General features: G+C 47.2%; 1 protein-coding gene across 1 annotated transcript; it reads left to right on the forward strand.

Annotated features, from left to right (window-relative positions):
* Positions 1 to 5,561: 5,561 nt before the first annotated feature.
* On the forward strand, positions 5,562 to 10,616 carry LOC105560191 (glutamic acid-rich protein-like). Its single transcript, XM_012009076.1, has 4 exons — positions 5,562 to 5,666; positions 5,708 to 5,895; positions 8,751 to 9,091; positions 10,015 to 10,616. Exons 1-4 carry the CDS (start codon positions 5,562 to 5,564, stop codon positions 10,536 to 10,538), a joined length of 1,158 nt encoding a protein of 385 aa, XP_011864466.1. The 3' UTR covers positions 10,539 to 10,616.
* Positions 10,617 to 12,890: the final 2,274 nt, after the last annotated feature.

Here is a 12,890-nt window from a genome sequence, read left to right on the forward strand (position 1 = left end):
CTTTGAGGCGAAACGCCCGCAACGTGCGCGCAGCGAGCTGCATACAAACGAAACGAGGAACATCCCGGCACGGTGTTCCAAATGAGCGCGTGAGTTGCGTGCGCCGGCCGGACTTGGCATGTTTGGCACCGTTGCTAATGCCGTGTACCGACTATGAATTTCCACGCTCGCGTAACTAGAAACGTCCGCGTTTACGATTTGACGTGCGCGTCAAATTTGCCGCATTGTGCCGTGCTCGCACCGGGGAGAATTCCGCGTTTCAGCGCGCGCCAATTTGAAAGGCAGCGCGGTATCGTATCGTAAAGATCGAATAAGACTAGCAATTGCCGACTCGGATTGGAATGGGATTGGCGATTGACGATTGTCCTCTAGCCAATGAGAGCAGAGCCCAGCGATTTAATGGCTCTCATTGGCTAGAGGATAATCGCCAATCCCAATCCAATCCGAGTCGGCAGTTGCTGGTCTGATTCGACCTTAACGCGCGCGGGAGTTTTAACGCGAGCCATCCCGATTTTTCAATCTCGCCTCCGCTGTCTCCCTAAATACGCCTTTTTTCCTTTCCTTTCCCCTCCTCGTCTTTCCTCCCCTTTCCCTTTCTTCCGGCCGTATTTCCCTCGGCCGTTTCCTCGCACGAGCGGAGGAAGTTTCGCGTGGTCGTGACTTTTCCACGCGGCAGAAAGTCGTAAAATTCCCGAGGGCATAGGCGAAGTCGGTTGACTATCGATTTCACGTGTTTCCTTTCGGAAATTGCCTTGTTTTTTCCTCCCCCCCCTGTATCTCGCTCTTTCCTCTTACTCCTCCCCTCTCCCTTTCTTCGTCCTCGCCCTTGCGCTTCGGGTCATGGCGAAGATCGATACGATATCGCGGACCTCACGATCGCCTGGGTGGTCCTCCGCGCGTCGCGCCGGCTTCTGATTTAATTCGGCTACGTGGACCGCCTAATGCCGACCGGTAGATTCATTTTGTCCAGCACACCCGTTCGTTTCTCCTCATTTTTTCTCCCGCGGCACCGTCCAAAATCAATCTTCCACTGCGCGTTTATTATCTCCAAACTGCTTAGAGCGCAGCAAAGATATTTATCTCCTAAGCGCGAAGATTAACATGAAGTACAGCCGCACTCGGGCGCTAAATCTCGTATATCAATATTGCAAAAGTGAAGAAATTATACCTGCCAAGTGTGAGATCGTTTCAACCTTCAAAACGTAAAATCCCCGTCCAACTATCCATCAATCGATTAACCGCTTCCCCCCCCCCTCCCCTCTTTTGTTCCCGCTCCCGCCGTCCCTGGTGCTCCTCCTAACGAATATCAATTTGATTGCCGTCTAGCCCGTTTCTTTGCACGAGCGGAAGTTATCGGCGGGCCGGCGGAGGGACGCGGAGGGACGGGCGGGAGGAGAAGAAAGAAAGGGGGCGGCGGGGGCGCTTTAAATCGCGAGGCTCGCCCGAGCCCGTCCGGGTAATCCAGACAGATGGGACTCGTTAATGGGACGCGCGAGTAATTTGCAAGAAATCTAATAACACCGTGGCCTCCCACCCCCTCCATAACTCGTGGCTTGACTTTTCGCCTCGCAGCCCCCTTCTCACCCCCCCCCTCCTCGTTCGTTCGCCCGCGCACAACCCCGGCCTATCCTTCGTCCGAGGACCGTCTAATGACAATACACGGGCGCCGTGCTCGTGAAAATTAAAATTCGCCCGGGGGTCGTACACGACGTTCCCGTAACAGCGCCCGCTCGGTCTCGTCTCGCCCCCCATCCTTTCTCCCGCGCGTGTGAGTGTCCAGGTGGTCGTGAGGGATCGCGACGTAGCGATGGAGCCGATACTCTCGCGAGTTATTTCGATCGCGGCGTGAAAGTTCGTAGCTGAGTTTGGGACCGATCAGTTTTTCCTCCCCCCCCCTCCCCCCGCTAGTTTGTGAGTAGTGTTTAATCAGCCGTGTTGAGCGATCGTAGACGCATCGAAACGCACTTCTTAAAATAGATACTCACTCTAGGAAATTGTTCTCTCAAAGCCTCGCGTCCACGATGTTCAGAAATCGATCCGGGATCTCGATCCGAGAAATATGTAACCAATCGACCTCAGCTTTGCTATAAAAACTGCAACTTGATTGGCTACATATTTCTCGGATCGAAATCTCGGACCACCGATCTCTAGCATCGTGGACACAAGGCTTTACACTGTCTCTTATTGCACAATACTTTACAACGCTTTTACAACATTTCCTTGTTACTTTTAATACTGATAATAACGTTTATTTAACACGTCGCTTCTTAGCCTCGTTGCTCCTGCAGATCCTTTCTAACTAGAAGTCTGATTTTATTTTTATTTTTTATTTTTTGGTTTGCTTAAAAGGTAAATACCGGTAAGACAAACCTCTCCATCGCTACCGCGCGTCGGTACGCAGGCGTGTGCGTGCATGCGTGCATGCGTACACCGCAGCTCGTGTAGAAAAGACGACGCGGGGGAGCGCGGAACTCGTTAAGCAGTTTGCGGTTCGTCCCGTCCTTTTTTTCCCCGGGTTCGTCTTTAACGTAAACATATTCCGCGAAGAGATCGGCATCTTTCTCTCCGCGCGCGCGCTGCTTTTTCTTCTTCTTTATTTCGCCTACCGGTGTCTCTCGCCTCCCCCGCGCGAGTCTTTGTTTCTTATTACGCGCCGGTTTCTGGTGCCCGGGTCCACCCACGACGCGCGCCGATTGAGCGTGCGGAATCTCGCTGATATCAATCCGGGGGACAATTTTCTAACCCGGCGTTAAGCCTAAAGGCCGAATCAGGCTAGCAATTGTCAACTTGGATTGGATTGGGATTGGGATTGGCGATTGGCGATTGTCCTCTAGCCAATGAGAGTCGTTTAAATCGCTGGCTGCTTTGCTCTCATTAGCTGGAAGACAATCGCCAGTCCCAATCCAATCCGCGTCGACAATTGTTGGTCTGATCCAGCCTTCAGGACCGATTCAGACTAGCAATTGTCGACGCGAGTTGGATTGGGATTGGCGATTGTCCTTTGGCCAATGAGAGTCGATTAAATCGTTGGCTGCTTTGCTCTCATTGGCTAAAAGACAATCGCCAATCGTCAATCCCAATCCAATCCGAGTCGGCGATTGCTAATCTGATTCGGCCTTAAAACGATGAGACGACTTACAATTAGAACAACGAAGCCCTGAACACGAAACAATCGTATCTTAAAAGGAAACATCCGCTTCGTCCTCTTTTTTTTTTTAAGGCGGATTATTGTAACGGTTATCCCGCTCGAGGTTTATTTTAATGAATACAAAAAGCGGGACCATCGTCTTCAAACGCGGCTCAAGAGACTCATTTTATTTAGCACTCAATGTAGCCGCCTGTGTTCATTTTATTGTCTGTTTATTTTATTTTACCTATTGACGAAAGTCGCGCGTTCACACGGCCGCGCGGGCGCGAGACGAGAATCAGACGGCCGCATTTAGCGCTAACCGCGCGGCGAGAATGCGGGCCTATGATCGCGAAAATATACGATCGATATACGATCGTACTATCGAGGTATGCAGCAGAGCGATCCGGCGAGATTAAACCGCCGATTAAAATTCACGGCGTGTCCGGGCGGTATAATTTAATTTCGTAGGTGTTGGTGCGGATCGAGTTACGCGAGCCGGGGCGCGGAATCGCGGGGAGGACTCTCCCTCGCGCTCGCGTTTATTTCCCCCTTTCCCTCCCCTTTCGGGGCCGAAACGCGGCCCCGTGGGCCTCACCTTATCCGACGTCCGGATAACAAACTTGACGACTATTAAAATTGAAACGCGCTCATTATCGATTCGCCATGTTAATCGAGCATGGCGGTGCTGGCGGACTGACGGATTCCGTGAGGCTCGGGTTACACGGACTCGATTATTTCGTTCGATTAGACACGAGATCGCTACGGCAGGGCACTTTCTCGCGACCAGACGCGATCTCAAGTCTCGCCCGTTGTGCCTTTGCCCGGCCATAAATTGCGCACCTCGTAAATACTTCTGCGACATCCCCTTATTTAGAGTCATGTTATATTGCATGAAATATAGTAGAAATATAGTCAAATGTGAATATACCGGCTCCGGTTATTTCCAGAATCTAGGATATTGAATTTGTTAAGTAGAAATACAAATACCTTAGCGTCCAGCGTTTCTTAATTATGAACAATTGAAGCTGCAATCTGGAGTAAACTGTTATCGCTGGTACTTTTTATTGTAGATTAAAGACCCGTGAAATGTATTATTTAATTTATAAAACAGTGCAATATTTTAAAAACGTGAGGTAAAAAAAAATGAGATTCAACGAAATCTGCATCGGATCTTCCGCAGTCGTAGCTTGTTCTCGATTCTGGAAAACAGGCTCTGGAAGCGCCACATTAATTATGCGCATTCGTCAATCGTGTCTGTGCGCGCCGTGACCGGCGATTCCGGGTCGTTTTGGATTAGCGGGTGGTCCGCTGGATGCGTCGGCCGGGAGGTGGTGATGGTGACCGGGCCCCTTCGTCAGCCCGGATCGGTCCGCATTAAGAATCGGACAGCATTAAAGCGTTGTTTAGCAGGCTATTTTGAATTTTAATTCCCGCGGTCGGCAACGTAATCGAGGTGTGGAATAGATTAGTTTTCGCTCACACGACTGTCAGCTACTTGCCGCGGGGCTCTGACTGACTGACTGACTGAGTGACTGACTGACTGACTGGAGGGGCGACAGTTAACCTCTCCTTTGTTCCTTTTATACATTCTGTTTTACGATTCCCTCGTTCTTTCATCTCTCCTTTTTTAATGCTACATTATTTCGTTCTTTTAATGGTTTCGTAGAAATTATGGCAGTCCGTTAATTATTTCTTTTTCTCTATTAAAAGCGATAACGCTTCAAAGCTCGTGAATATAGCGATTTAAAATCGTGTTTGAAGCGAATAGCAACAGTTGAAGGTAAATGTACGTGCAAATTGAAGTAATGTAAATTGAAGAGACCAGTTTAATAAATGCTCAACAATTTGAGTAGCTTCTTGTCGCCGGTGGTAATAAACCAAGGGGAATTTTACAAAATGGATCAAACTGGCAAAAATGATGTTTGTTTTAATCACGACGTTTCGTCAGTCTTATTCGAGATGCGCAAACGTATGGTTGCTACTTGGAAAATTTTAGAATTGACACGACAAATTCATGTGAGAAGGCATCAGTGATTCCTAGTGCACAGTGATGGACAGAATGGTTGCGACGCTTTTTTTTTTAGATTACGTTCCAAAATCTTCTTCTCCGAGGAATATTTTGCTCGGTGGCCATTCCGAGGCCATTTTGAGCGTTTTCAATCTATAAAAAATTGTCCTCAGAGAATGTGTTTTGGAACGTGAACTGAATATAAATGCGCGTTTCTAAGCTCACTAAAAGAAAAAGTGCCGCAACCATTCTGTCCATCACTGTACATTGCTACAGCAATTTCGTAATAAGTAAAAACGACGATATGATGACTCGATATAATTACTCTACTTCAGTTCGTCCGAAAATTTTCCAATTACTTCCAGAGGGAAACGGCAGTGACAAACGACGGGGCCGACGGAGGGTCAAGTTCGCCCGATGAAGATGCCGCGCGAGATCGCGCCCGAATACTCGTTCGAGAAAAAAGAAAGCGCGGCCGCGGTTCAAGGTCGCTCGTCTGGACCAAGTTCGGAGCTCGTTGTTGCCGCGGTAAAAAGAAGAGGGATGATCGATGGTGAGAATCGACTGAGCTAGTCACTGTGGCTTCGTACAGGAGAAGACATCACCTTGCGGAGGAGGTGCCAGGACTCTACATTCGGCGCCTAACACTCGAGGATCCCAGGAGGAGGGAACCGTCTGGTTCAAGGTCGCCGTCCCCGGCGCGCCATATCTGTCATCCTCGTAGCGGTTGCGCGCGCCTGGCGCGGGGATCCTCGAGGTATCGGAGCGGATCGGAGGGTCTAACAGGGACTCGAGAACCTCGAGAAATCTCGTCGACAAATTTACAGCCGTCCCTGCCAGCGAGTCGCGATCAAGCTCGCGGGCGATGATTGACAAGCTAGATCTCTGCACCTGCAGCTTATACTATAATACGAACCGGCAATTAAGTCTTCGAGAACTGGTTTCAAAGAACTTTCGCGGGTTTCGTCTATATTTAGAGAAGAGCGCGCTTTAACATATCGCTCGCTCGACACTGTGCTTCATCGTGTTTGAATTTCTATTTATAGACATTGTGAAGACTTTGAGAAAATTATCCGAGTAGTAAAATTTCTTTTATAAATTGCTCGTCATAGATTCTGGTTATCTCACGCATACCCTTCTTTATGTCCTGTACATATTAGGGAATAAACTCTATACTAGAACGTAAAGGGCAGAAGGGTTAATCAGTCCTGGTTATTGAATGTTCAACATCGACCGTATTAACATAGTTGTGCTAAAGAGTCGAACTTCTCGAGGCGACGGCTGGTACGCGCAAGCAGAGACCTAGCGAAGTCGCCCGCGCTGGCTCACGACTCGCTAGGACCCCGTAATTAAACGTACTAAAATTTAACGGTCGGTCCGTCGGACGATCGTAGCTGCGACTTAATAAAGCCTCACGGACGATCGCCGGCACCATAACGCTATTAAAGCGGTTCTCGCATTAAAATACGAGCGGTATCGGTACGTCATTATCATCGACGTTTGATCTCCCTCTCCCTCGCCGTCTCGCACTCTCGCGGCCTACGTCGCGCCGCCCTCCCTCGTCTTCAATCTTTCCTGCAACGCGGCGAGCCTGACCTCCGCGCGAGAGATCCGGGCAATGTTACCGGGTTTATTGCGACTTTGGAACGTGCTCTCGTTTCCTGCGAAGCGGCCCTTGCCGCCGCCGCCGCCGAATCCTCCCACGTTCCGCCTGTATTCCCTTTGATCTGCGTGCCTTCTCCTTCCTTTCCCTGGAAGTCTTTCCAAGCGGCCGGCTACGCCTCATAGAACATGCTCTTTGCCCTCTCGGCAATTAAAGCTATTGCTCAATTCAGTAATCTGGAGCAGTTTGCGGCTCGCAGATCGAGTCTTTTGAGTTCTTGTTCACGATATTGAAAGTGTCCCTACGAACGGCGCACTGCCGATTGACTTGGTAATAGAGTAGAGCTAAGAATATGCGATTATCGTGTTTACATATAAACTCACTATGCTTCTGATCGGAAAGGATTTAAAACGAAAAAAAGAGTAAAATCGAACGTTTCTTAATGATCTGTATATGCTTTCCATGATGTCGACATAAATTCTCTATGGAACGCCCAATATTAATTATGTTTTCCTGCTGAAGCCAATATCATAGCTCCTTTTAATTAACTTTCTGCTTTTTGTCGCTGTTATTTCCAACATTGCACTCTTCCTTGTTTTTATTCGCATTCCTCTTTTTTTTCGTAGGAATCCATTTTGATTCTATTCCAATTAATAAAATTCAGTCAACAAGACTAAATTATATTTTCATTATAGTTTATTTCTAGTCGTGCGATATTTATTTTTTCCGAACGGACGAACGCAAGAAATAAGACAACAACGCGCCGCACTGATAAATTTACCGAATCATCTCTCGCCATGATTATTTTCGGTGTCCAGGGTATTATTTTTCCCCTCGAGCTCTTCCCGCGCTTCATTCTCCATCGCGCGAGCTCGCCTTTTTGCTCTCGCTATATTTTTTCATCCCCTCTTCTTGTTCAGCTTGCGGTTCAAGGTCGTAATCTTCTCGAGACCTCCTTTCTTTCAACCAGTTCTCCGCTTCGTCTCCCTTTTAATCTTTTTCTTCGGCCGTTCTTGCGCCTTCGTTTTCGAAGTTCAAGGCCTTCCTCTTCTTCTTGAATATTTTCTCCCGACCTCTTCCTCGTGCACTCGAATTTCTTCTTCGATCTCACTTCTTTTCTCTCATTTTTTATTTATACGTGCTACTTCTCTCCAAACTTTTCCCTCCGGTTCCTCTTTCTTTTCTCTTTCATCTCCGTTCTTCCCTCTCGTTTCACTTTCAACTACTTTCCACTTCCAACTTCGTATCTTTTTCTCTCTCTCTCTCTCTGTCGTATTCTTTTCTGTTTTCTCATTTCTTGTTTCGTTTTCGACACAATTTATACATATAGTCAATTATTTTTCAATTGTGTTTTTCAATTTTCCTGTCTTATTTTTCAATATGATTCTGGTCTCCCTTTCGGCTGTTCTTTCCACCAAGTTTGTTTCCCTTATTCCTCCTTGTTACCTCACGTTCACGTCTTCCTTCTTCTCGGCGTTTCCTCTTTGAAGTGTCGTGCCCTCCAGGCTCCGCAATCACATCTAGTTATCCAGTTGTCTGAAGTCGAGGAGGGCGAGTACCCTTTCTCGTTGTCGTTACGAACCCTTTCTGCGCCGTCCACATCGTGCAATCATCGTGGCGAGCGATCATTACAAAGTGAACGAAGCGAGAAGTGTTGCTAACTTCGTCGTGACACGAGCCCCGCGGCCGTCTCACGAGAGACATGTCTTCACTTTTATTTCTTCGCGAATGGTAGACGATAGTTCTCTCTCTCTTTCCGATATTCTATGTTATCGTCGAAACTTTCCAATCTCGGAAGTTACAACGTTTCCGACCGTTCACTCAATATTTTATGGAAGATACCAAGTTTTTATGTGGGAAGCGTTGGGACTCTGCTTGGACACGTGACAGTTTTAGATTTAAAGAAGATGCAACTAGACTGTTATGAAATTATATAATACTAAAACATGTTGTTATTATACAAATCGTGTATCTATTTTTGACGCTGATCATTCAATCCATGTATCTAGCTACAGATCTTGGCTGGAAAGGATCCGGAAGGAGAGCCCGGCCTTCTTAACAATAGTATCTCTGGAACTTCCGGAATCGCCGATCCCTCTAATAGAGTCCCAAGCAAACGCGCGCTGGAGACGTGACGAGGCCAATGAAGCCGTGAAAGACAAGGATGACATCCTGGACGAATTGCTAAAGAGGGTCACGGAAATTGGAAAGGACAGAGAAAAGGAAGACCACGTGGAGAGAAACAGCGCATCCCGGAAAAGGCGTCGCAGCAGCAAGAGGGACAGCGAATCTTTGGAATGCACGAAAACACCTGCCACTCTCGAGGAATGCACGAAAAACATAATCGAAGGTCGGTTCGCGTGTCTCTTCATTAAGATAAGACAATGGATGCGCGTGCCACTTTGTAGAAATAATTATGTTTCGCTAACATATTATTCTCAGAATTTTTTATCAGGACTTTATCAAATTTTTACTAAAAATAAACCGAGCTCACACATTCGTTGAAGCGTATACCCAGCAAACACCAAGGTAACAGTTACATAACATCAACATAAATGTAATATAACACGCGCGCTACATTTTACATTGGTGTCGTACTGATGTTATGTACTGTTACTTTGGTGTTTGCTGGGTGTAGACACCCCGTAGAACGCGCGATGCGTTGCGTGGCACGAAATAGGGTTGCAGCCTTCCGGATGCAGGTACATCAGCTCCTGACGCAACCCCTACTTCTGTCAGGCTCAGGCTCGGGATCTTTAGAACAAGATCAGGGACTTTCAGATTAAATCAGGCGTAACCCGGACGACGTCGCCTTCAAATTAGTCGATTCATTATGACTTAATTGTCCTTGGAGTTGACCGTGTTCGCGGATTATGAGAATGTCGTAAAGAACTCCATAAAAAGTCCGCATTTTCGCATTTATCGGCTTTACATTTAATTATCATTTTTTTGTCCACGCCATTTTATCCACGACGAGACGTCGTCTCTTTTTTTTAATATATCCTCGCTCGACTTACTCCGTGAGAGGTCTTTTCGCAGCGCCTACAGCTCGCTTACTTTTAAAGTTCGATCCTAGTCGGCGAGAGCTCGGGATCGGATTTCAGGGACGCGCGTCGCGCAAGGATCGCCGTAAACGGACCTTGAAATCGTCTTGGCGCCTCTCGCGATTCCGTGGCGAGTTATCGAAATTTTTCCGGCTGGCGTGCGAGGCCCGGCTTAGAAGAGGCGACTGAGCAAACCTCGAAATTCTCGGACGGCAATATCGAATTTCAGGACCGAGCCGCGAAGGAGCGAGTCGACCGCAGGATACCGGCGACTGCATCTGCACCGAGATACCGAAGGATTTGCGAATTAACATTCGCAGGAAGACGGAGGTCACGCGTACTCCGCCGTGCACTCCGAGTCCGGAAGTGACTCACGCCATTCGGATCGCGATGAAGTATCACGGCCGGTCGGGATGCAAAGTCGGAGAGGACGAAAGTCTAGAGGAAGAGGAGGAGGAGGAGGAGGAGGAGGAGGAGGAGATTGAGGTGGAGGAGGAGGACGAAAAGCGAGCGGATGAAGAGGCGGAGAATGGCAGGAGGACGAAGAACGAGGGGAGCAAGAAGGATCTTCAAGGTCCATCGAACGCGAGGAAGGAATCGGTGAAGCACGACGCTCGCTGCGTCGCCGTCGGTGCGAACGCCACGTTAGACTTCACGCTAAATTGCAATAGCGTGCGACTCACTACTCGTGACACGAGTTTGAAGACAGCGTCGAGAGGCGAGAGGCAGGAACGGCCGGAAACGCGAAGTTAGTTCGCGTGGGTTTCCTCTCGAAAATGTTTCGCTCGAGATCCCGTGTTCCGCACGACGGATGCTCCGCTGTGGCTTTAAATATACATATCGTAAAGCACATAATAGCTCGATGATTTCCCTACCTGTTCCTTTCGGTGCCTTTAGCTTGTCAAAATTTCTGCCCGCACGCGCCGGCGAACCAATCTGTTCCCCTAGATTTCTTTTCTTTTTTTGGTATACCTAAATAACGTAATCACACCTTGCTTTTATTTTTAAATAAAGAAGAAAAATGAAATGCTCGAAAAATCGAATAAATTCTTCTCATAATAAATGAAATCTTGATGTAAATTTTGTTCAGTTTTAAAGCAGAATTTAGAGGGAAAAAATGCGTGCGTCAGAATAACTTATGCATCAGATTCACGGTAACTGACACGATAACTCGATCCGGTATTTTTAGTTAATAAATTCAATGGGCGTGAGAGCAAATGATCGAATATCAAATTAGCAATTCGGTCTGCACAATAATTTGCAAAAACCGCAGATCCATAACTTTGGGACTTGTCCAAACAAAAATGCCGAAATGGCATAGCATTGGCATGAAACATTTATAAATTTTACATTGTACGATTGCCGATATTTAATTTTTGCAAGCGAATATTAACTAACGATTAGCATGTATATGCTAATGTCATATATTTAATAAATTGATTGAGCAATCTGCTATTTTTAAAGTTCAATCGAGAAAATATTGAGCAACCGACAAATATCGACGAGAGTCATACAGTCTCAGCATTTGGAAAATAAACTTTTAATTAATATAACGACTACAACATATCTAGCAGCGCCATTGTCATAAAAACTGTTATTAAAGTTACACGATATATAAAAAATGACGCTAGCGCGATTTTTTGCGGGAAACAGAATGGCAGATTGAAGTTTTCGACAATTACCCGAGTAAAAATTACTAAGGCTGTGAGAAAAGGGCCTGATCAATTTTCCTTAATATTAATCGGGTCCTAATACGTATAAAAATGATCAGGCTCCTTGAAAAGTTTGTAACAAATAGTTTACGAGAACCTTGTAAGGAAATATTATCGGGACCGCATAAGAAAACATAATCAGGTCCTATCAAAATGTTAATCCCTATCCTTTAATTAAGACTTCCCAGGCAGAAATTTTAAAAAATTTAATTTTTTAAACTAATCTTTAAATTAGTTTTAAATTATATAGTCATGAAAAGAGTATACTCAGGTCACTGAGTTTATCCATAATTCAGACAACTCGCTACCAAGTCATAATCGGCTCGCCTTGTAAATTAATGCAGGATGATTTTTCTTGCGAGAAAGCCTAACGCGCGGTCGCCGCGTCGCGGCAGCGAGAGGTACGAGTCCTATTCGAGCTAACGTTTATCAAACCCTATTCTGAGGGAATTCGTGAGACTATGGCATTCTTAATAATATCAATATGGCCCCGATGTGACCCCCCGATATAATAGTGGAGCATCCCTGAATTTGTGAAAATAGGGCATCCCTAAGAATATTTAATAAGGCCCCGATGTGACAATAGTAAGGTATCCCTTTTTAAGGAATCCTGTTATCAACTGCCTGAATTAGCCCTAACAATTTTTTTACTCGGGTATTCATGGCCGGCGGTCACGTTAAGGGCGTAAACTTAAACCAGTTGGTCTATTTACGGAGGAGTCTTGGCGTCGAAATCGCCAGATTCACGGTGGAGATGCGACACAATCGCGGCGGAGAGTTTCTAGATTTCGCTCGTGGCAAAAACCGCGCTTCTCCCTTTCTTACGTCGAAAACCGTAAGTGGCAGGACCGCGTTCGCGCCAGTCGGCGAAGCCGTCCGTGGAATCGTGAATGTTTCGCGCGCGGCAATAAATCGCAATCGTCGATTCGATTTCTACGAACACGCGTGAGAGAGCATACGCGCAGATACGTCGAGGCGGCCTATTAATTAGCTCGTCTAATAAATCGCGACCGGCAGGGCGAGGGGGGCGGGGGAGAAGAGGGAGGACGAAGGGAAGAGTGAGACGCTATCACCCTTTCGGTTCTCCTTACTTTCGATCACGGTGAGCGAGGGAAGAGGTCAGAGGAGGACAGGGAGGGAGACGGAGAACGGCGAGAAAGGGACGGAAGGGAGGAGGAGGGCGGTGTGGCGATCAGGAGGAGAACGAGAAGAAGAGGAAGCGGCCGAAAAAGAGAGATCATCGTACGAGTTTCGTGGTGGACCAGCGCTGGCGCGAGATGAGAATCGCGCGTCTAGGCTGGGCTCCGTTGGAAGGAAGGCCAGGCTGGGCCCAAACCGGGTGAGAGAAGTTGGCCGGCTCTCTCGTCTCCGTCTTTCTCTCTTTCTCCTTCTG

The sequence above is a fragment of the Vollenhovia emeryi genome, unplaced genomic scaffold, assembly GCF_000949405.1.
Source record: "Vollenhovia emeryi isolate VEMERY1.0 unplaced genomic scaffold, V.emery_V1.0 DF939239.1, whole genome shotgun sequence".
Lineage (NCBI taxonomy): Eukaryota > Metazoa > Arthropoda > Insecta > Hymenoptera > Formicidae > Vollenhovia > Vollenhovia emeryi.

Coding starts and splice junctions, on each gene's coding strand:
- LOC105560191 (XM_012009076.1), top strand. CDS start 5,562: ATGCCGCGCGAGATCGCGCCCGAATACTCGTTCGAGAAAAAAGAAAGC. Junction 5,667..5,707: donor CGGAGCTCGTTGTTGCCGCG/GTAAAAAGAAGA, acceptor GAATCGACTGAG/CTAGTCACTGTGGCTTCGTA. Junction 9,092..10,014: donor CACGAAAAACATAATCGAAG/GTCGGTTCGCGT, acceptor ATCGAATTTCAG/GACCGAGCCGCGAAGGAGCG.